Below are 24,796 nucleotides of genomic sequence, written 5' to 3'. Positions count from 1 at the left end.
CAACACAAAGAAATGTGAAGGCAATCATCTCCACAAAGCTGCTCTCTTCTGAAAGATCGGGGGGTTGAGATTTTAAACCTGAAATGAATTTAAACACTCCTTAAACACTGCGGATTCACTGTTGTGTCTTTATTACATACATATTACATATTAATATCATAGTAGTTATCCAATTAGTCATAATAGTCACTAATTTATTCTTCATAGTTACTGATTTATTCATTGTAGTTACTCGATAGAAAGTAATCGTGATGTAATTTTGCTATACAGTTTACATGCAATTATATAATTACATGTTAATTACAGTTATTGACTCAATGAATTACATTTACATTTAAATTGCGCTCCAAATTAACAGCTTAGAGTCTACATTTTTTACTTTTTCTGTTTGGCAAGAATCAAAAAAAAGCACGGGCAAACTGTTCATGCAAAACAAAACAGCAACTTATTAACAAGTGTTATCGATCACTGTATAAAAGATGTATGAGGCTTCCTTTTGTGTTTTTCTGTAGCTCATTTAATCAGAGTAACTAAAACATGACTGATATGAGTTATATTCCCATTTATGAGTTTTCTTGTTCTAAAATTTTCAGCTTTGTTAGATCACATGCTATTTCAAATGCAACCACAGCTCTCAGAAACTGCATTATTAATGGAGTAGAGTGGACAAAATAGCAGAAACAGCCATGTTCTGTGTCTGCCTCATAGGGTTAATAGCATATGCAACAGCAGCAAGGCCTTAATTAAGGTCTAAAAGGATTTACATCACCCCACTTCACCCCACTCCATAAAAACATTTCCCTTCAACCCACATTTAACGCCACCCTACATTTTGCAGCGTTATGATGCACAAAATATGACCCAACAGCGTAGTCGTGGGCTATAAGTTTGTAGGGTTTATATATGGTGTTCTAAACATGCATATGTGCACATGAAGCCTTGTGCATGTGGGTGTGTGAGTGTCTGCGTCTGTGTGCGATGCATCTACCCATGGGGCACAATCTGGGAACAATTTTCAGGTGAAATATAATAACAATATTTCCCCGAGCGCAATCCTCTGCTCCTTTCATAACCCTCCCTGATCCAGAACAAAGAGCCAAAGGTCTTTCATGTCTGCTCTTGTCTCGACAAAAAGCCTGTAAAACAACTAAAGCATGCATGAAACGACACCACAGGGAGACCCACATCACTCCATCCCAAAGAGTCGCAAAAACAAAAACAAAAAAAAAAACTACGGAAAACATCCCCCAGGTTAAAGAAAGGTTGTTTACAGGTAATCGCAACGTTTGTCTTTCGAGCAGATTAAAAAATAACAATAAAGGATTAGCGTCGCGACACTCCAACAAGCGCTACGCATGTTCTCTGCTACAGGGGCTTCTTATTTACCGTCTCCTTGACGACCGGCCATGTCGGCATGTCACGTTTGGTTTATTTCGCCGGTGCAGACCTATGGCGGGTTCAGAGATAATGATCGTGCTCACCTTCCTTCTGGCCAGCAGCAGACAATGGACACTGCTGTCTGAATCCCAATATGGAAATGGATTTAGTTGATTACAAATGAAAGGCCTCGCACAGTGTGTTCCTCAGCTGGACACAATGGTGCTAACATCTACACTGAAAACAAGTTTACCTGATTCAGATATGAAGAGAGTGCGGCACAATCTAACGTGGCGTATGTTCTGTGAATGAATATGTTCTGTATTTCAACAGGTTCAATCAGACAGATATTTCTCTAGATTCTTCCATTAAAGCAATTTTATTTATCATAGTTTGTCAGTTATTCAGGTGTGCGCACATATATCTCAGAACTCACTCCTATATTATTTTGTGCACCTTCAATATAGTGATATAGCATCGTTTTAAAGCATGGAAATAACTCCACACATTCAAATAACACTAAGAGCTAACCAGGCTAAGTAAACAGTGAGAGATGTCCAGTGAGTGATGTCCATTTTTTCACAGGTTTCTTCAGAAACCTGCTATAGATATACATTATATATTTGAATGTTACGTATAACAACACACACACATTTTCTAAACCGCTTATCCTTCAAGTCACAGGAGCCTATCCCAGAGGTCATTGGGTGGAAGGCAGGAAACACTCTGCATGGGCCGCCAGTCCATTGCAGGGCTATTTTAATGTTATTGTGTTGATATTTGGTCTCCTACCTTGTAATAAAAAAAAAATAGTTTTGTCATTTTGTCATAGAGCCTCTGTTTTCCACCAGTCATATTTATTGTGACGGATATAGTTTTATGTGTTTAGGTTGGGCAGCTTGTCTTGTTCAAATAATGTAGAAGTGTATTGAATTCATTGTGTTTTGCACCAATTTTCCAGACTTTTTTGGCTCAATCACTTTGGTTGAATTGCACATAATGAATAGGTACTAGAAAGTTTGTTTTCATTCGTAGTAGAAAATATAGGTTGCTTGTACTACATAAAAATATGTATCTTCCTCAAATAACAAGAAAGAATGGTCAAAAAATATGTTTGCCTGTGCTCACTGTCCCTTGCATCATTTCCACCAACCAAATCCATAGCAAATCAATTTTTTTAGCAAAATATAGTGACATGACAGTGACCGAAGAAGAGTCTGGGCCTATAAACCTGCCTCATTTCTTCTTATAAATCATATAGCTTTGTGATGGCAAAAATGGTGTTACAAAAGATGCTGAAAAGCATCTTCAGACATATACAGTCCTCTGTATAGGTCTAATGGCTTTTGATGCGACACTGTATGCCACATGAACCGCCAACAAATAGCCAACAGCGGACCACTACAGTGTGATTAGTGTCGCTACATAACGCTGGATTTCTAGTTTACAATGCTAAGCAACCAAGATGCAAGATGTATTTGTAGCTAATTGATCAGGCACATTGTACACAACACTGACCTCCTTTATTATGTATTAGCCTCTATGATAATGTTAGCTTGATTACATGTTTAAAAAAAGCTCTATTTCGACAGCAGGATCTCTCAAATGCATCCAAACAAATATTTGACATTAATATTGTGCTTTAAATGTAGATGTTTGACACATGCTACCCAAATTCTCATTGTCTGAATAGGATATTGATTGTCCAACCTTGCTGTAGTCGCAACTGGATGAACGTTTTCATAATTGGAACATAGTCTAGTCAAACTGTTGTTGAGTTTACTGTTTTAGAGCTTTAAGATTCTCCAGTCAAGTACTCACCTGAAGCTCTGTCTGGAAGAAGAATTTCTGTGGGCACTGCGTGCAGTCGTAGATTTTATCCTCCTGACCGTGAGCAGAGAAGATATGCTGCTGGAGCTTACTGGCCTGGACAAATACTGAACAGAGAGAAAAAGAGAGAGAGAGGTCCAAGTGTTAAACATAGCACAGATGTCTCATACTTCAGATTTCTAACTGTGATACACTCTTAACAGTGGTTTTCACTGGTTAACAATGGCTGTGCTTACATACAAAGATTCAGAATACATTCTGATTATAGATTAAGACTGAGGTGTTTATAAGCTCACTCTACTCAACCATCTGATGGAAAATCTCCATTTACACACACACTACAAGTAATTAGATCCAAAATGACGCACATGTATAGACCACCACTTAATGTAGACGTTACCATGGCAAACGAGCATCACGTGAGTCCAGTCAGAGTGAGATGAGCAGCAGTGAGCAGTGCTTGTGTTTATAATTGCTTTCAAATGACGTCAGACTCAGGAAAACGGCCTTCACATGTCCTCATTAAAGAAGGCCGAGAGGAAGACGTCGTGTTGAGACACAAAAGCTGGACGTCCGTCCCATCGCTGTCTTTTAAAGATAAGCTTTGTCTCCTCTGCAGACCAGTTTCTGCTCCGCCATGTTATAAACGTAATAAACTTTTGCTATGACACAAACGTACACGTGCAGAATGTACTTAAACTGTACTTATACAAGCGTTTACACTGCTATTATTCTTCTATTTAACAGATTATTTACAAGATTATCCACCTCGTTCAATCGGATAGAAATTCTATTCTGAATGGCCTCAGTCAGAGTTTATGTGGATGTACTCAGATATTAATCAGCTATTAGTCAGATTATTAACAGATTAGACATGTAATCATGTCTATTGACTGATTTTCATAGATCTATTTCCATTTTTTTGTTATCTGACAGGCCACTAAGGGCAGTCCTCGGCTATTACTGTCCAATGACAGTCTGGTTTCTTCATTAATTCAATTTACTACATTCAATATTACATATGTATTGTAAAATCCTGATGAATGAATCCTCTATTCATATTGCTACTGTTTCGCTGTGCAATGCTGACCAGAGTATGGGCTCCCCTTTTGAGTCTTGTTTACTCTCAAGGTGTTCTGTTTTGATTCAACCTCTTGTTTTTAGGGAGTTTTTCTCACCCCTGGTGTCCCTGGCTTTCTCACTAGAGCTGAAAGCTGCCCAATGACATCTGTTGTAAAAACCATCTGCTATAAATAAACCTTGACTTAGTTTAACTGATATTTAGACATTTGGGAATGAAACGATATGGCTGGTAATATAAAACAAGCAATGCAAATACAACAAGTGATGCAGTGCAATGTCCATAATTCAAAAACAACATTAAAAAGCAGAGCAAGGATTAGTGAAAGTTTAGTCGTGGGCTGTTTCCCAGTTACCTCATACTTCTATATACTTTCTAGTGAACTATTTGAAGCTGTGAAGCTCCTAATTAACCTGTGCTTAGCAACCACATAAAACTATAAACTGCTAATTCGATCTATTAGCATTAATACAAACTTGTAATGCCTCATCTTTTTAAAAAAGTCATAATTCTCCTCTCATGCTGATATTTTTTATTAAAGATCAACAAAAATATGGGCACACAATTTGGCTAATAAGATCAGACAGACCAGGGACTTGCTTTGAAATCGTCAGCTAACAGTGTAGAGGAGATAATGAGGGCTGTGGACTGTAGATTGTGCTGGTTGGATGGTGCCGTTTCGAAACTGATCCCATCTTCTAATCCTTCTGTGTCTTGTTACACCAAACTGTCTAATTCTCTCTGTTTCTGATTGTGTGACATTTGTTAAGTTTTGATTTTTGACACGTGGACGTCTGATCCCTGCAAATAAACAAAATATGGAACCCACTATTGCTGAGACAGCTCAAAGACTCAAACAGCTGAAAGCTCAGACAGTGGTGATCAATGAGATACTATGCAGTCATGAGTCGCATGCAGTTCTCTCAATCCTATATGTTTACATAAGATGGTCCCAGTGCTGGCACGATTACTTGATTTAAAAAATCAGGGGTCAAAATGGACCATCTTGGTGAATCTGCAATTATTAGAAGGCAGTTTGCACGATGTCAGTGAATGAGTGCGTTTACAGGCACTCAATAAGTCGATCACGGATTTCTGCAGTTCTGATTATTCAAATGGTCTTGTAAACATCACACTCCGATCTAGAAATCTGATGAAGAAATCTGATGAAAAGAGCTGGATTTTAGCTCAGTTATCAGATTTCTCAGTGCATGTGAACTCTTACTCTGATTTCTTTCAGATTTCCCAGTCTGCGCATGTGTGAAAACAGACCGGAAATAAGCAGCAGTATTGGCAGATGGCAGCAACACTTTTGGAGCGAGCATGAAAACTACACGCTTGACAAAATACAGGATTTAAATATTCTTCATCTTCTAGATCATGTATGTTCATATTTTCAGGTAAAGTGGTGAGATGTTGCGGCATGAAGTTTAAGATTAAGATTAAGTGACCCTTATTAGTCCCACAACGGGGAAATTTCACCTCCGCATTTAACCCATCCGTGAAGTGAAACACCACATACACACTAGTGAATACACACACACTAGGGGGCAGTGAGCACACTAGCCCGGAGCGGTGGGCAGCCCTATTCGCAGCATCATGTCTTCTGTGAGTTTACTGGCTGGTTTGAAAGCAGAAATCCAATTACTGTCTGACAGTTTTACTCAAGTGCATGTAAACATGTTAAAATGGGTTGCTGACAAAATCAGTTTTTCTGTAGTTATCGAATTATTAAGTGCACATAAGATGCATGTTGTTGTTATGACAGGAACGATATGCATTTTTTCCCCCACATTTTATTACAATATTTTTAAACGTGTCTTTGATTCTCTACTTCCACTAAATTTTGCTCTGAACATGGTTGCTTAAAGGTTGCTTTAAATACACATGATTCAAATGTTCATAGTAGCGCAACACATGAACGAAATATGTTATATTATTTTGTTCAATCTAATTTTATACAGTGTAGATTGAAATAGTGTAATCTAAATAACAGAAAGTGTTTCAAGAAGTGATAAATAATGCTGTAATTATTTATACAAATTTTTGATGGATTATCTTCCTTGAGATTTTGAGTGTATTCTAGTCTCGTTATCATAGATTTATGGTGTTTGTCTGTATCTTTGCAGGTTCTACTTAGTAGTAAAGCTGTGGGTTCACATTAGAAAACATATGAGCTGTACATTAGAAATACAGAGGAAAAACTGTAAAAACACAGTAACAATGAAACACTATTATAACTGTATAATACAGTACGAGTATCATAAACAGCAAATTACTGTAACTTTACACTGAAAAGTGAAGGAAAGCCACAAGCAGAAAGCACACAGACGTTTTTGGTAGGGAGTCAGTATAAGGGTCTCATTTAAATGATAAGTAGACATGCACCAGAGAAGTGTGTCAGATGGTGAAACAGCAAAAACAAAACGCTCCTCAATTTATAATTAAAAGTACCTCGCTGTGAAAAAACTAAATTTAGCAGCACGTAGGAATAAGCAACTTCGTCCTGATTGCATCCAGGTTGCACAAAATAAAACTATTTTGTGTAACCCACATTCTCTCTCTCTCTCTCTCTCTCTCTCTCTCTCTCTCTCTCTCTCTCTCTCCCTGTGGCAGTGGGAGAACCAATTGCACCTCTAAATGCAGTGGTCAGAAAAAAAGAAAAGGAAAAATGGGAAAAAAACAAAAAAACAATGACAAATGCCAAGGTGGACGGCCCAAATCTGGGCCACTGCAAACATCACAACACGGCTTTGCACAAGTGAGGAAAGCTAAAAATAAGCCTGGCATTTTAGCACCACCATTCAGAGTCCCGTGCGCTAGTAGCTTTGTGCAGAATGGTCAAGCCGAGCATCATCGTGGGCCGCGTGCTGGTGCCAGCCGGGGGAATAATGAAGCGCTTTATTTAGCGGGCCCTGAGCCACCAAGGGGACAAACACGGCAGAAAAATAAACAACCGCAGAAATTGGCATTGCCTCAAGTGCAAAAACATAGTCTCCATTAGTCTACATCGCTAATTATATTGACAATATAAATATTCATGCAGACGCGCTATTTATTTATGCATAGCCTGAATACAGTCACTCTGATGCAGATGCACAACTTTGGGATGCCACTTTAAAAATACATACTGTGGCTGTGTGCTTTTAATTAAGCCATAGTAAGCAGCGCTGAATGAATGTGCGAGTGTGTGCGCTGGTGTATGCACCCTAATTCTCCAAGGAGTACTTCAAACATGCCGTTTGTTATGGTAGGCCCATGTGTCTATGAACGGCTACTGCGAAAAGTGAGAGAGAGAGAAGGCGAGGGGGGGAGGAGTCTCGTCTCTGAGGTAAAGGAACGCTGGGAAAGTTAGCATTCTGGGCTTCATTAGAATATCTTACAGGGGGATAAACAACTTTTTCCCCTTCATGTGGCGCAAGGGTGTTGACAGAGCTGGGGGTTATGGATATGGAGACACATGAAAGGTGGGGCACTTCTCTGGGGGGTGAACCCGGGTCATTTCACCCCAGCCCCTAATGACAACACGGTCAGTAGTAGCCTAACGCCAGACTCGTATCATAAAGGCGGTTTTACAAATTGTTAGTCATCAAAACCTCACAACTCATAATTTCTTGGTTTTAATTGCTTTTTTATATCATTTGAAAGGTCCAGCTTGTTTCATGTTACTTGACAAGAGAAATGGTCCATTTTTACTTGGAACACAGAGACCACTCTTCAACTGCCATTTAGAATGAATTATTCATTTTTTCTGCATGAGGGGAAAAGGCTATACAAATTGTTTTTTTTTTCCCGTGATTTTCCTCCCAATTTAGATGGATCCAATTCTATCCACTAGTTAGGACTCCAACAATCATATGATAGCACCAGCACTAAGATGGTGAAAGCTAATACAGGCTTTCTCACAGAGCCAGTCACCGCATATTTACGAACTGTCACACACATTGTCATGTCACCGGACAGCCGAACGTGCTCAGAGGAAAGCGCCAACCACTAGATCTGTTATGTCAGCTAACAGATGCCTGCACTAGCTAGCCTCAATAAAAAAAAAAAAAACGGATAATTAGCATTTGTGTCCACTCTTTGCCTTTATTGCAGCTTCCATTCTTTTTAGGAGACTTGCTTACAGTTTTGAAGAAATCTACAGGGATTTTTTCCACACCTCCAAAGTTCAGTCTTAGAAGTTGGTTGTATTTTCTCCTTCTCACTGTCCAAATAATCAAACACGTTCAGTGATGTTGAGGTCTGTACTCTGGTGTGATCAGTTCAGTGTTCTGAACACCGGCAGCTGCTTTGTTTGATTTGTAGAGGTTTGTTGTGTCTAGGAGAGAAACGCTCAGTGAGGCTTCCTGTCAGCTACACATCCTTTCAGAATCATAGCGCTGAGTGTGAGTCTGTGAGTCTTCTCACAGTGGAAGGATGCACAGAAACACCTGTGGATGTTTTCAATAAAAACGTATAATTAGCATTTGTGTCCACTCTTTGCCTTTATTGCAGCTTCCAATCTTTTCAGGAGACCTTGAAGCACCTTGATGTTCTCCTCTCTCTCAAAGATGAAAGCTTTAAGTGGTGTTTATCTGATGATGAAAGTTTGGGTGGTCTATCAGGTCTGCTAAGAATCCCATTTTCTCAAAATTCTTTGATCTATTGAGAAGTTTCTCTTGAAATGAGTCAATTTTACTTAATGGCAACCTTGACTGCAAGTTAAATAAATGAAGGGTGGTCTCCCTTTTGGACAGAACGCATGGCATGTTAAAGTTACATGCCAGGTAAACAATTTGCAACAGTCTTATGAGCAGGTCTAATAGTATGTTTACATTCTGATGGCAGACAGATGATGGAAAACTGGATGTTCCATATCTTTCAATGGGGCTGCAACGGAAAATTCTGTTTAATTAAATGTTTCACCTGGAGTTCATTTATCCCAGCTTTTGCTGCCAGCTGCACTGGAATACACCAGATGTTAATTTTTTGAGGGAATGTGGACACAGAATGGGCACAGCTGAAGTGAAGTGTACCCAATAATGTACAACACAACTTGAACTTTGACCATTAGCTGTACTGAGGAACATTTGCGAGTGTTCAAAACACTTCATAGAGTAAACCAATAAACTGTGGATCACACTATTGTCACACTAATGATATTGCCAAGGCAACGTTTAAACAGGTGTGTGTTGCCGTTGGCTATGCAACATCACCGTTTAACACCAATTCTGCTGAAGCACTGCCAACACAGCCAAAGTACTCACTGATTACTGTTGATTCATATTCATTTTTCTATTGAAAAGCAAAAGCCTTCACATTCTTCTTCTTCTTCTTTCGGCTGCTCCCTTTAGGGGTCGCCAGAGCGGATCATCTGCCTCCATCTTGCCCTATCCACTGCCTCCTCTACTTTTACACCAACCATCTCCATGTCCACCTTCACTACATCCATAAACCTTCTCTGAGGTCTACCTCTTCTCCTTCTACCCGGCAGCTCCATCTCCAACATTCTTTGCCCAATATATCCACTATTCCTCCTCAACACATGTCCAAACCATCTCAACCTGGCCTCTCTGGCTTTATCTCCAAACTGCTCCACCTTCACCGTCCCTCTGATCTGCTCATTTCTAATCTTGTCCATCCTTGTCACTCCCAACGAAAATCTCAGCATCTTCATCTCCGCCACCTCCAGTGAAGTTAGATCAGCTTTGAAAAAGATTTGTTAAAATGTTAGGTTACTGTCAGTGTCATGTAGTGTGCTAACGCTACTGTCAGTGTAGGCTGGCTAACTTAAAGTAATTCACCTGTAGTGCATAAAATGTAGTTATTAAATAGCCTTTAACCCCTTAAATGGCCAGTTACAGCAGTTTTATAACACATATCTATAAAGAGCTTAGCTGGCCTGCACTGAAGTCCCAGTAGTTACTGAGTAATAAGCCTGGATTTTAATTGGTTAATATACATATAAGTTTACATATAATCATAACAGTCCAAAAAAGCAACAAATGTATCTCAATTTTTTTAACTTTCATTTCTCTGCATCATCTGAGCAGAGCAGCTGTTTGCATCATGTCAACATTTCAGGATGAATAAACCAAATGGTCCAAAATTACTTGGAATAAAATCTTATTATATTAACTTACATTAAAAGTAAAGAACTTTTTTGCCTTCTTCTGTAAAGTTACCATTTTTGGAGATATCTGTTTTTTGAATGATATACTGAGATTTTGATATGATTATCTAGAACTTTTTAACACTAGATTTCAAAAGGAACTCATCATTTGTTCTGAACACATCTTTAAGCTGTGCTGCCAAGCACTATTGTAATGTGAGCCTTTACGTTAAGCCTATAGGACGATCCGTATGCATTACGCCACATTCCGCTATGTTCCCAGCATCCTCTGTATCACAGGATATAAATATTGAATGTAGAGTGGGGAGATGAGAGCCAGCAGCCAGCAAGACTGAACCCTAGCTACCTCCTGAAGACTGGCATTACAACCTAAAGCTGCATCAATTTTACATAGGCCGGCTCACTTGATCCGAGGAAAGAGCTACTGACAATGATGGTTTACGGTTTAATGTTGTGTTGCTATGACGCTGCTGGCAGCCAGAAAACGATCCGCTTTGTCAGAGAGAGAACACAACATTATCTACACAAATTATCTTGTGACATTCACTGATTCACGATTATGCGAATCATACATTAAACTGTGGTGTCTTAGCTTCTCCAAACATTGGCCCATATAACAGCGTCACCTCTCACCTCTTCTCAGCTTTCAACAACTTCAGAGACTTGGTCAGCACCATGTCGACACATTAAGAAACATTGTATTCATTTAGTATCTGACACGCCTATTTGTGTGATCTACCAATGGCAAAACGCAAAATAATTTATGCAAATTTTCAGGAGATGTTAAGTGATTTAAGATTATGCTGGTAAAAAAACAGCACCACTGTAGTAGTTTAGCTTCTTATATCATAGCATATATCATATCATAATGATGTTTTTCAACCCCTTCCTCCTACTTTACATACTTATGATCTTGTGCAAAAGTTTGTGCACCCCTTGTCAATTCGGTTTTGTTGATTTTCTAAGTGAAAGTAAGTTGTCACTCCCTCTACAATTCACTTCAGCAAATTTTTATGCACAATTACAATTTCTTTGCTGAATTTTTTAACATGTTGCATGTTGAATTTAGCAAATTCATAGAAATTGTGCAGTAAAATTTGCATATAATAAGTTACAAGTGTGTTCCCTGTAGAGGATATGTTAAAAAAAATCAACAGTTTACATAAGACTGTAGTTAGGCCCCATGAATACCTTGAGAAACATTACATTTGTCACACATCTGATGGGCGTAATTATGTGAGCTGTAAATGCAAAACACAAAATTATGTATGCAATTTTTAAGGCAACGTTTGCTGATATATGATTACGCAAACAAAGCAGTAAAGACAGAAGTGACTAAAGTATTATTCACACTTTTCGCCCCCTTTTCAACATTCCATACATTTGAGCAGTGTAACTTAGTCTATTACTCCGCGTCGGCACGTTAAGTAGCATTATTTTCCTTTAGTATGTGATGGGCCTATTTACGCCAACCCATGCAGTCTAATTCTGTGCGGTGCAGAGAATTTTGGCGGCTTTCTTTGGGGCGTATGAAGTGAGACAAAAGTACACAACTCCCTCTTGACTTTCACCTCCACTTCTGGCTTGTTTGTGCGAGTCCTCGCAGTCTAAATCACAAGGCGCTCTATGCAGCGGCTTCTCCAGGGTGAGCAGATATACTTTTAGCTGCGGGCTCCCTTACTTCTGATAGCTGTCAAATTTGCCCTGGGAGACTGGGGCTTCTGTCATCTTCCCGGGGCCTCTGGATCTCTCTTCAACTCCACTTTTCCCTCTTTCCCTTCCTATCTCTCTCATCCCCCATTCTTTCTTTTTTTACTCGCTTTGTCTACGTTTCCCTCCCCTGTCCTCTTGCTTTCCCCTCAAATTCTCCCTCCCCTCCCCTCAACTGATGCTTCTTTTCCTCTCAGAGCGAGTCATTTTGTCCTCTTTTCTTCACCTCTCCTATCCTTCTCTTCTTCATCAAAACAGGAGCCCTCATCCTCTTGTATTTGTTATATGCTTAATGTGAGAAAATGGTAGAAGGAAGGAAGTTTACAAGTTTTAAAGCCCATCTTGAAGGTAGCGGGCAAATCTGGAGATGCTGTAGATGATTTCCTGTCCTATGAAAGGCCTCAGATTTTTCTAAAAGATCCTACCCATAGAGAAATGTAATATGCAGAAACATTACAATATATTGTATTTATACTGTAGTATATATCAACAAGCAAGTGCAAAATATAAATATTTTCATAAATAAATATATTTGACTGCTCATTTTAAACGCAGGAGCTACAATAACGGTGCTTGTTCAAGGTTTTGCAATTCACCTATTGCCATATGTGAAGATCGAAGTGATTGTCTGGGTCCAACAGAACGTGCCTTGCCACCCCCAAAACCCCAACTCCCACACAATTCTTGGATAACTCATTTTCCCCTCACTTAGTTAGGTCTCCTAGTTAGGCTAGTTAGGTCTTCTCCTATCACAGTGCTACTGAGCTGGGAGGGTGAAGGGTAGCACCTGCTTCCTCCAAAACACGTGAAGCATCTTTATTGTCAATAGCATGGGACACGTGGGTTAGTGAGCATCATGCAGAGTGATAGAGGAGAGGGAAGGCCATTCTAACCCCTTAGAGACAGCAAGGCCAGTTATGCCGTCTTGGACTCCACGTCACAGACAGCCACATCTCCAGGGATCAAACTTGTGATTTCCTGACAACAGAGTCAACACTTAGCTGTATTATATCGCTGCTGTCGGAAGAAAACCCTGTATCTCCATTTTTCAGTTTTTGACATAGTTTGAAAATGCCTGTTACCCTTTACATTGTGTGTAAATTTCATGATGAACGGACCAAAATAAATGACCCAAAGTGACTTGGGAAAAAAGTCTGGTTCCATTTTGTAAATACAAGGTTTTCTTTCAATAACAGTGGACAGAAAACTATTTTTATTTTATATATATTTATAAACATATGTTGTATATCTGAAGGTACTTATATGTAAAAATAATGCCCATATGTACTTTATACATGTAGGGACCTATATGTCAATGTATTCAATGTATGTCTTCTTAATATTTTATATTATGAATATGATCTGTCTGTATTTCTATATATGTGAAAGCACCTATATGTAATATGTCCCATATGGATTACATAAGACAAATGTCTTGTATGTGCAACATACTTGGTGAAATAAAGTGATTCTAAATCTCCAAAATGGTAACATAACAGGAAAACGGCAAAACCTTTCTTTACTTTTAATGAAAGTTCATGTAAAAATACTTCATTCCAGGTAATTCTGGCGCATGTTCATCATGAAAGATATCATGGAGATATTTGCTTTTTTATTTTTGTGCGCAGTGACATGAAATAAGAATTGTTCTAAGCCTAACTCTAAACCTAATCCTAATCTTAATCTCAGTAACTAAAGAGAAATGAATTTGCTCTTTCAGTTGGAAAAACATGCAGCTTTTGTTAGGCAGGTTTTCTCTTTTTCCTGCACAGTCAGGAACTCTTTGTCCTGACAATGTCTGAAAACAAATGCACGCACACACGCACACACACACAGACATACACACACACACACACACACACACACACACACACACACACAGACACACACACACACACACACACACACACACACACACACACACACACACACACACACAGACATACACACATACACACACACACACACACACAGACATACACACACACACACACACACACACACACACACACACACACAGACACACACACACACACACACACACACACACACACAGACATACACACATACACACACACACACACACACACACACGCGCACACACACACACACACACACACACACGCACACACACACACACACACATACACACGCACACACACACAGACACACATACACACACACATACACACACACACACATACACACGCACACACACACAGACACACACACACACACACACACGCACGCACGCACGCACACACACACACACACACACACACACACACACACACACACACACACACACACAGGAGTACGCATGTCCATCCGTTCGTCCACTATGGGTGTCCTGTTTCCTCAAATCACTCTCATCCTTCCTAATCTGCAGCTGCAGGAAAAAGTGTTCCCTCCTTCCCTCTTTCTTCCACTTCCCTCTCAGTGCCACCCCACCCACCTTCTCTCTCTCTCCCTCTCTCTCCTCTGTGTCCTGATCGATAGCAGTGCAGGGGAGAGAGCTGGGACCTGTCTGTCAAAGGCTGCGATGGAAAATGAAAGCTGGGATGAAAAAAGCATGCTCTGTATATTAAATACAGGCAAGGCCCTGGTAGACTAATGTCAATAAGCAGCTAAATGAGAGATGGAGGGGAGAGAGATAGGGAGATGCTGGGAAGGGAGAGGAAGAGAGAGAGAGAGAGTACAGGAGAGGCACAAAGACACTTAGGCACTGGTCTATGCTGTAATTTAATAGTTAGTTGTTCCTGCAGTACCTGGTTGATGAATAGAAAGGCAAGATGCACTTACTATTGTACTGTGGACTGTTGATAGAAAGTGCTACGTAGCGCAGAACCTGGTTTTATGGAATCCATTTATAACGGCTGAGAGAGAGAGAGAGAGAGAGAGACTCTGCTTCTTTTTCAGCGAGAAAATGGCCTGTAGTTTTGTGGGGAACACCTGGCCAGGGACTTAATATAGCACTTCTCACAGAAATGTGCTGTATTCAACACTCCTCCTTGATCAGATTTGTACAGAGCCGTTTTGGTCTCTGCTCAAAGAGCGAATTCTTGGTGATGACATTGAGGTAAATTATGATGTTATTGGCAATAATTTGTGATGCACCAAAATGAAAATTCTTAAAATAAATTCAGGATAAGCTCAGCCAAAACTGGCTGTGGTTACATGCAAAGATTTGTGCCAATCCAATTGAATACATTCCGATTACAGATCAATACTGAGGTATTTATATACTCACTCTACTCAACAATCCGATGGAAAAATCTTCATTTGCAGGCTCTCTACAAGTAATCCGATCCAAAATGATGCCCATGCACGGAGAACCACTTATAAACGTTACCATGACAGCGAACATCACATGAGGTCCAGTCAGAGTGAGATGAGTTTTCAGTTGGCGTGCTTGTGTTTTTAATAGCTTTAAAAATATGTCTGAAAACATTCCTCACATGTACTTATAAAGGAAACAGCAAGAGGAAGACGTCGTGTTCTGAGACATGCTGGACGCCCGTCCCACCACTGTCTTTTAAAGCTCAAAGCATAAACTTCATCTCCTCTGACCACCTTCTGCTCCTGTCATGTTAAACGTTATAAATCACTATGGCGCAGAATGTACTTAAACTTTCCGATTGGGAACGTGATCAGATACAGGTGTTTACATGGCTGTTATTCTTCTATTTAACGGATTATTTACGGGATTACCCACCTCGTTCAATCAGGTAGAAATTGTATTCCGAATGGCCTCAATCGAACTAGACCATTCCGATTGAAGCGTATACATGGACATATTCTATTCCGATTCAGCTATTAATCAGATTATTAATGGGTTATTAGGCCCACTGACACCAAAAGAAAGGGTTTTATGTATGCCTTGAATTAAGATAATAATACTAGCCAATGATTACATGTTGGGAATGAGAACCGAGAGAACTGGAGGATTTTAAACAGCTCGCTAAATAGTATAAAATATTAAAAGTTGCAAAATGATAAAAATACAATACGTCAAGGATGCCCAAATGCATCTAAATCTGAGTTCCAGCTTTGCTATAATGAAGGAAAACACCTTGTTTATGTATTGCATGTGGATGAGGCTTTGGGCCTCCTGTCCAGCAGTCTGAAGTTTCTCCAGCAGGGGTCGCTTCTAGCTTTAAAAGATTATGAGTTGCTTAGATTATGAGTTGCTCAGTATTATTTAAGTTATTTCCTTTAAATCAGTTAAAAAGACTATATAGAAAGCGGCTGCAGTGGATCAAGCTTGAGTGTTTCACTGCTGATCCTCTGTTCAAACTGTCTGAATCACTCTGTTGATCAACGCATGAGAGCGAAGAAAACAGTGTTTGATTTTACACTTGATTGTAAATGTTTGCCTTTTTTCAGCCAGAATTTTCAACCTTTTTTCTCTTTTCGTGGCCAAAATATTAGTGCATCCTTAGCAAATATCTAAAAAAATTCAGTACTATTAGTTATATAGTTAACTGGCTAATTAACTGGCTGCTCACACGGATCATTTACAGCACCCTGTTGGTCAGAGTCAGAGATGATAGCTCATCTGCTGCTGCACAGTTTGTGACGGCCATCCTCTAGTCCTTCATCCGTGCTCACAGTATGCTGCCCACAGGACACTGTTGGTTGGACTATTCTGAGTTCAACAGTTACACTGAGGTGTTTAAAAACTCCAGCAGTACTGCTGTGTCTGATCCACTCAGACCAGTGCAACATACACTAACACACCACCACCACACCAGTGTTACTGCAGTGCTGAGAATGATCCACCACCTGCTCTGGGAGGGTCCATGGGGGTCCTGACCACTGAAGAACAGGGTAACAAAGTATCAGAGAAACAGATGGACTACAGTCTGTAACTGTAGAACTACAAAGTGCAGCTATACAGTAAGTGGAGCTGATAAAATGGACAATTTTCGGAGGAACAAGGAGGAGTAGATGAAGTGGCTGGTTGGTGTTTACAAACAATAATAAATAAAGAAGAAAATAGTGAAGCATTAGAGCACAGGTGTGTCATATGCTGGATGCTATAATTATCCCACTGTCTCATCAGTCATGCGTACACTTTCCAGAAGTCTGGCAGGGGTTTTGATTGAACGCAGCATTCAAAAACCCACACGTAGCAGTTTCTGTGAGGATGTCTTGCTCAGGAGTGAAGTGCACGGTGGCACAGCTGTTTGTGCTGTCTATATCAGGGAAGGACTCGTGTAATTGTGTAGGCAGCTAATGGAATGAAATGCAGATTACATGAAGTGGAAATGTCAAAAGTCTGAATATTTTTATGTACCCCCACCATCATTTGGTGCAACCTTGGAGGCACACGTACCTCATTTTGGGAACCCCTGCTCTACAGCAATAAATGTCTTTTAAATAATGTGGTTATTTTGCTAATATGCTTATTTTCTTTTGTTTCTTATAAATATCTAAAAAAATGTATCACTAACCAGCTCTAAACATAAACACAGTGACCGTCTAAATTGACAGTGACCCTCTCATCTAGTGAGAACTCGTTACCGTGGATTAAGGTGTTATTTATGTGCTTATTTGAACATGGTCTTCATGAGCAGTGCTTATTAACACAGCTTCTAGTTAATATCTTGTGCTAGTTACAGGTTTGGCGATCTGGCAAAAATGTTATCTCAACATTTGAAGTAGTTTTTAAAAGGCATGATATGGCTCGATATATATCTTTTGATATATACATTTGACATGTGATACACTGGAAAAGACAAAGTAGTGCCACATTTTAAAAATATCAAAACTGATAATGAACACAGTGAATTGTGCTCAACAAATGTCATACTGCACTGCACTAAATCAAGTTACACAGGACTAGTTAGGCTCACTTTTTAGTCAAATACGCAGTTGGGAAATATTTTTAAGTAGAGACGATATCCACAATATACTTCCTAAAGCCTATTGTGACATAATTTATCACAATAATGATTAATAGTGTCACATTGTCCCGGAATTCTGCTGGTTTGTATCTCATCAGGTTGTCTTAGCAAAGCACTGGTTGTATGTCACAATAAACAATGTGCAAACGATGATGTGCTCTGAAAAACACTTCATTCACTCCAGCTATGGCTTAATAAAATAGTACTGAGCAGCCAGTTGGTTAGCAGCTACTGGCCTGATAGGAGCATTATAATATCCCCCTAGTGTTGCTAAATTGTTTCAAAATTTAATTAGTAATAATATTGTCATTTGTCATGAAAGTGATGAGTACCCATGAATTCCATGTTGTTCTAAGAGCTCTAAGGTCAGTGTTCTGAATAGGACCCGACTGATATGACAATTTGTTTACAGAGACCAATTTTAAGGTAATACAAATGAACTGATCATATTAACTGATGAGTTAACTGATAATATAGGCCAATTTAATTACATATGCTTAAAATCTAACAGACTCCTAGACTCCTAGACATAGCCATTTTACATACCGCACAAAACCACCAGTGAACCAACACAAGTCTTGTGTTTTTATATGGAATGCTGACGATGGTAAAACAGTGATAAATCCAAAATATAACTACTTCTTTGGGAACTATTTGCCTTGCAGCACCTTGCATGTGCCTCTCTACCAAAAAAAAAGGTTTGAGCCCAAAATTATATCTCAAAACTATCATAAAAATGTCTCAGACATCAGGCAGTGTTTAAAAACTTTCAATGCTGCAGCTTTTAGAGACTTTTTAGAGACTTTAGAGAAACAGTTCAGACGTTTGGTTCCTATCACCACCACTGAGACTGATTCTGACTCATCTGGTTATTTTTTTAGTTTCTCTCAGTTTAATTATGGAGAAGTCTTGAAAATTTGGTAGCTTTCCTCTTTAACATGGGCTGATTTTATTGGCCAGATGATATATGGGTCACGCCCTAGTTCTGAAGTCACACTAACCTGGCCTGAGGGATGTACACAGAGACAAGGCACACAATGTAAGTGCTCCATACCTGAAGCCTGCGAGCTCTAAATAAAGGGCTGCTAAACAGGCGAGGAGAGGGAAGTGGGGCGAGGCGAAAGCTTTGTCCACGGAGAAGAGTGATGAGGCTTAGCAGGAGCCGAGTGGCAAACTGCAGCTAACAGCTTTGCAGATTTCATTATCCAGACAGTTAACCCTGCTGACACCAGTGTGGGGAGCGATCCTCTCAGGATGGGGTCCGGCACCCCCCACCACCACCTCCACGCTCCGAGACTGATGAGATCATTACCACCAACATCCACAATTAGCATGTCCCCCTCTCTCTCTGACTCTCCCTCCTTCCCTCTCTCACTCCTCACTCCCTCCCCCCCTCTCTTTGATTCCTCCTCTTTCTCACTCCATCTCTCTTAATTTCTGCTGCAGGTGATGTGAAAAGAAAAAAAAATATGTGACTGATTTCAGTCTGAATGATGGCAGCCTTAGATTGCACATTTAATGTGTAGTTTGTGGCAGATTAGCACTCACAGGTAACGAATAATTAGTCATATTACAGTCAGATGCAAAAGTCTGAACACCTCAGGTCAAATTACATGTTTTGTTGCATGCTGATTTTTAAAGTAAAAGCAAGTTTAAAAAGGTCTGCAGGGCTCAAGCTTAAATACAGCAATTTCTACAATCTTTAGTGCACTGTTTTTTTTGCTGAGTTTAACAAATTCCAAAAAAAACCCATAATGCCAAAAATGTGCCTCTCTATATATATATATATATATATATTTATATATAAAACAAAAGTAAAAGTGTATTAAAATATGCAGAATGTGTATTTTCACTTATAAAATCAACAAAACATGACATTTGAGCGGGGGTGCTCATACTTTTGCATATGAGTGTAAATCCTTTACAGATTACATTTAAGTTTACTTTATTTCTAGTAAAGTATTTGCATAAAGCTGCACTATGTAAGTTTAGGGGATCTGGAGACCTCTCTGGTGGAAATGTGTAATTACCTGCACCGTGTGGAAGAACATTTCAGAACTTATTGTTTGCGAATGCACTGAGAGAATACAAAGACAGCTCGGTCATCGTGTCTTCTGAGCACGTGAGTGATCTTCAGTGTAATGCTGATTAGAATTTGAGCCGTAAACATTGAGCTGGATCTTCTTTTGAGCCTGTGCGTGTGACGTTACTACATAAAGACGCGTGATATGGTCTGAAAAACTCTGCGAAACACCGGATGCTTCTGACTTTTTATTAGTTAAATTATTCTATTTTAAATGACTATTTCAGGCTCTATAGGGCCACTCGCAGCACAGCACACACCATATTTTAGCAGGGTAACTGTAAAATATTAAACCCAAAGCTGCACATGTCTGTTTGCTAGCTAAGTTAACTAATGTAAACTCAGGTTGAAGTATTCTCACTAGCCAGATATCTGCTTATCTTTACAGAGTCAGGTGTCTAACGTTGCCAAGAAACTGCATACTTTGACAGGAAAGGGCCAACTGACTGCATAACAGCCAGCCATAGACTGTTTCTGTTACTTCACCCACATTTTCTCTTGTACGTTTAGTCACAGACAATTCCACTCATTATCTAGGTCTCCCTTTATCACACAATGCTACCAGTGCTTCCTCCGAGTCACATGCTGAAGCCACATGCTGCTAACGGAACATCAATGTACTTGGAGAAGAACGCTCACTGATGATTCTTTATTGTTAGAGCTGTAAAGTGATGGGACGGATGACCATCCTACCCACCCAGAGAGAGTGAGGTCAGTATTGGACTCCTGGCTACGGATGGCTGTGGCATCGTTAAGGACTGAACTCATGATTTTCTGCTGATAGAACCAATGGCAGCCAGTTGGCGCCACTTGGAGGCTTGGACCATTGATTTTGTGTGACATGTGGATGGAGCTTCTGGGGCTGAATATTCAAGCACAAGTAGCCAGTAAACCCTGTGAAACATTCTTTAGCAAGATGAGTGTTAACCAAATTAAAACTCTGATTCCATTATTCCATAATTCTATTATTAATACCTTTGAAGTGGATTATTCCTACAGTAGCAGGGAATTTTCCCCTGGCTGTAGCCAATATGACTGTGTCTGTGTCTCTAAGCATTACAGCCCAACATTAAGTGAGACACGATGTGAAAATAGCTGGAAATTTGTCATCACACAAATGTGTTCTTGGGTTATGCTCCAAAAAAACATCTACAAGTTTGAAATAAAAGCCAGTGTGCCAACATGATTTTGGCTGATTCTCCACACATCGCCAGCCTCTACCATAGTGAGCTCAACTGTATCATCAAGCATATTTCTCCTTCGTATTTCTTAGATATAATGACAGTTTCTTTAGCCTTTGCCTCGGTGCCCTTGTTTACATTAGCTTTAACTATGCTAGTGTTTGGTATATGTGTGTGTTTGCATGACCTTCTCTCCAGTTTAATCTTTGCTAATTCCCACTCACTTGCTAATTCTTGGCCATAATCCATGACGTTACCAAGCTGGGAGGTTTATGTGCTTCCACTCAGACAAATCTTCTCAAGCTACCGCTGACACAATGTCGTACGACAATTCAACACTCTTGGAGGAGAACAATAACAGTGCATTTACACTGGTCCAGCGTGGAGACACATGTCAACGCATGCCACCTCATTCCCTGCAAAGTCCAGCTGAATTGTAGTCTTGCTAAGTGTTTTTATTTGAATAATATTTTCCAAAATATTCATAAGATTGAACATGGACAGATTAGGAATAAGGTTGTTGATTACTTCTCACTCCTTTCAGTTTATTAATTAGCTTGGATTTAAAATCTTGTAAATAGAACACTTTCAAATATATGAGCTTTGGCTGGTGGTCTGAATGATTCACACACTGAGCGGCAGACATGAATCACGCAAACACTACTTGCCTCTTGATTAGTTGAAAGTGTTGCATTACCTCCACTCAACTTTTTGATGCACTGCATTCCCCAAATCTGACTGGATCCATTATGCATTACACAGCAGTATCAGACACAACCAACACTTCCCATTAGAAGCAAAGGGGATATGGTGAGATGTCTTTGTCATGCCAGAACAATGTATATGCAGCATAACTAGAGCTGGCCGATATGGCAAAAATATCACATTATGATACATAATAACATTTAAAAAACACACAACATGTATCATGATAGTTTGACAGACAAACCCAATGCACTATTAGTGCCACAGTTAAAATCAATCATCGAAAACTTTGAGTACAATGCTTTTAATTTAACATTTCACAGTCTGTCCTGCACTAAATCACTTACCCACTACTAATTATGCTTTGTAATGAAACATGCAGCTGGGTATGTGTGCTTTAAATACTCATAATATCCACAAGATGCTCAGAAAAGCATATCGCTGCTGTCGGAACAAAACCTTGTATGTCAATTTTTGTCATTTTTTCAGTTTTTGACATAATTTGCAAATGCCTATATAAAATACCTATAGTCCTATATATTGTGTGTAAAGTCCACGATGAATGGACCAAAAGAAATGACCTAAAACTACTTGGAAAAAAGTCTGACTTACATTAAAAGTAGAGTACGTTTTTACCTTCTCCTGTAAAGGTACAATTTTGGAGATACAAGCTTTTGATCCGACAACAGCGACATTGATATCACGATGATATGAACATTCATCAGGATAAGGATAAAATAGAGTCATAGCCCATCTCTAAATGTACCTGCCAACTCTGTTAGCTAACTGACACCCATATCGGCTAGCATCATGCTAAGTGATGGGGAAAACCATCTGAACCAGCCAGAGACTTGAACTCATAGATGGTTGCCCTACTCAGGAGCCCCTAGAGGCAGCATTTCATATATTCATACATTTACCTGTGAAACAGACGGGACACTTAAAGGTTCCTCCCATGCCTTCAAAGCTGTGCTCGATCAGGTGACACTGCAGCTTTGCTGGGGAGTCGAACGTCTGGCTGCACAGCTTACACTCATGGTTCAGCCCCTCTTCTGACAAAAAGAGCACAGAAAAACACACAGCCACAAAACGGCGTCAGTCCAAATGCTAAATGCACATGAAACAACATCATTTTCTAACCTTTGGCAGTTAACAAGTCTGCTCTTTTAAAAGACTTCAATAAGAACACATTTGCATATGAAAACATCCATAAAGAGCAGCACACACGCAGGTGCGCTTTTCTTTACTACTGATCAGGTGTATTATGCATTGTTAAGCGCCAGAAAAACTGTAATTACTTTTTTATTCCACTGTGATTAAAGCAGTGGCACGAGTGCAGGCTTCTGACTTTCTGAGTTTAAAAGAAAGTAATATAATGTGTGATCAGTTCCCGTCAGGCACAAATTGGACGGCCGGCAGGGGTCCTAATTGCCTGGGCTGCGCCTGGCGGGAAGAGAGGCAGGCACGGCTCAGAAACATTTTTCTGCATATCTCACATAAAATGGTGTAGCAGTGCACCACAAATACCATGTCTTACACCATTCTGGTGTTACACAACACTGCAGTGACCACGGGTCACCTACTGCCATTATGACCGCATGAACAACAGCAAATTTGGACACTAGCAGCAAAGACAGTTACATCAAACCTCGTCTTGTCTTGTTTCTCCTTATATGCTCTTAACAAATGAGAGTAAAAGGGGGTCAGACTTCATTCGGATGATCCACGGTAGATGCGTTGAAGTTCAGTACATCTTTAAGTAACATTCAAATATCTATTAAACGCAGGTGAACTGAAGTTCAGTGAAGGTGAGCGTGGAAGATTCTATTACATCTGTGCCTAACCGTAAACTTGGACGTGTATGTTTTACGTATGTATGTATACCTATACATACATATATATCGCTACTGTTGGACCAAAAACCTCGTTTTTCTCCATGTTTGTTTTTCATTTTTTGATATATTTTGAAAATGCCTACTGTCCTTTACATTGTGTGTAAATTTCAAGATGAATGGACCAAAAGAAGCAACCCATTTAACTGGAAAAAAGTCTGGTTCCACTGACTTACATTAAAAGTAGAGTATGTTTTTTCCTTGTGCTGTAAAGTTACTATTTTGGAGATATGAGGTTTCAATCCAACAACAGTGATATGTTTGTACATGTATATACATAATATCCAACCCTTCCACTGTGAGAAGACAAATCAACGTTATAGATCTGAAAGGAAAAATTGACAAAAAGGGGAATGTTTGCAGTATTACATTAACATTAAACATTAGAACTGGACATTGAGATGTGGAGTACTGTACTGTTTATGGATTATTGTTTTGATTAAGTTTGCAAACGGGATTATTTGGACAACGAGAAGCAGAAAATGCAACCGATTTCTAAGACTGAACTTTGGAGGTATGGAAAAATATCCCTGCAGATTTCTTTGAGCAACTCTCCTGAAAAGAACAGAAGCTGTAATAAAGTAAATAAACTGTAGATATTAGTTGTTGAGGCTTCTGTGTTTCTGTGTCTGTAAATATATTGTACTCTGCAAATGTTCTACAGAAAGCTATATATATATATATATATATATATATATATATATATATATATATACACACACACACACACACACATATATATATATATACACACACACACATATATATATATATATGAAATTGTACAGGAGGGAAAAAACAATCTCATAAAAGGATGCTATCAGGATCTGTTTCTTACTGTAGGAGAGCCCAGCAGGAAAATCTAAAATATGCACTTTCATCACACAAACTGCCAACTAATCTTTGCCGAGTT

At 39.4% G+C, this 24,796-nt stretch overlaps 1 protein-coding gene across 12 annotated transcripts in view; it reads right to left on the bottom strand.

The window, feature by feature from the left end:
- Nucleotides 1-24,796, bottom strand: part of LOC108436881 (zinc finger protein 521) — a 198,844-nt gene that overhangs the window by 28,532 nt on the left and 145,516 nt on the right. For 11 of the 12 annotated variants that reach the window (XM_037547194.1, XM_037547188.1, XM_037547198.1 and 8 more), the window contains 2 exons: nt 22,912-23,043; nt 3,199-3,314 (listed from right to left, as the gene is read on the bottom strand). In XM_037547194.1, coding sequence (XP_037403091.1) covers nt 3,199-3,314; nt 22,912-23,043 — 248 coding nt within the window. The remainder of the gene's footprint in view (nt 1-3,198; nt 3,315-22,911; nt 23,044-24,796) is intronic. The other variant, XM_037547148.1, reaches the window with a different exon arrangement.

The sequence above is a fragment of the Pygocentrus nattereri genome, chromosome 2 (assembly GCF_015220715.1).
Source record: "Pygocentrus nattereri isolate fPygNat1 chromosome 2, fPygNat1.pri, whole genome shotgun sequence".
In the NCBI taxonomy this organism is placed as follows: domain Eukaryota; kingdom Metazoa; phylum Chordata; class Actinopteri; order Characiformes; family Serrasalmidae; genus Pygocentrus; species Pygocentrus nattereri.
The sequence above is the reverse complement of the archived record's forward strand: the minus strand, read 5'-3'. Positions and strand labels throughout refer to the sequence as shown.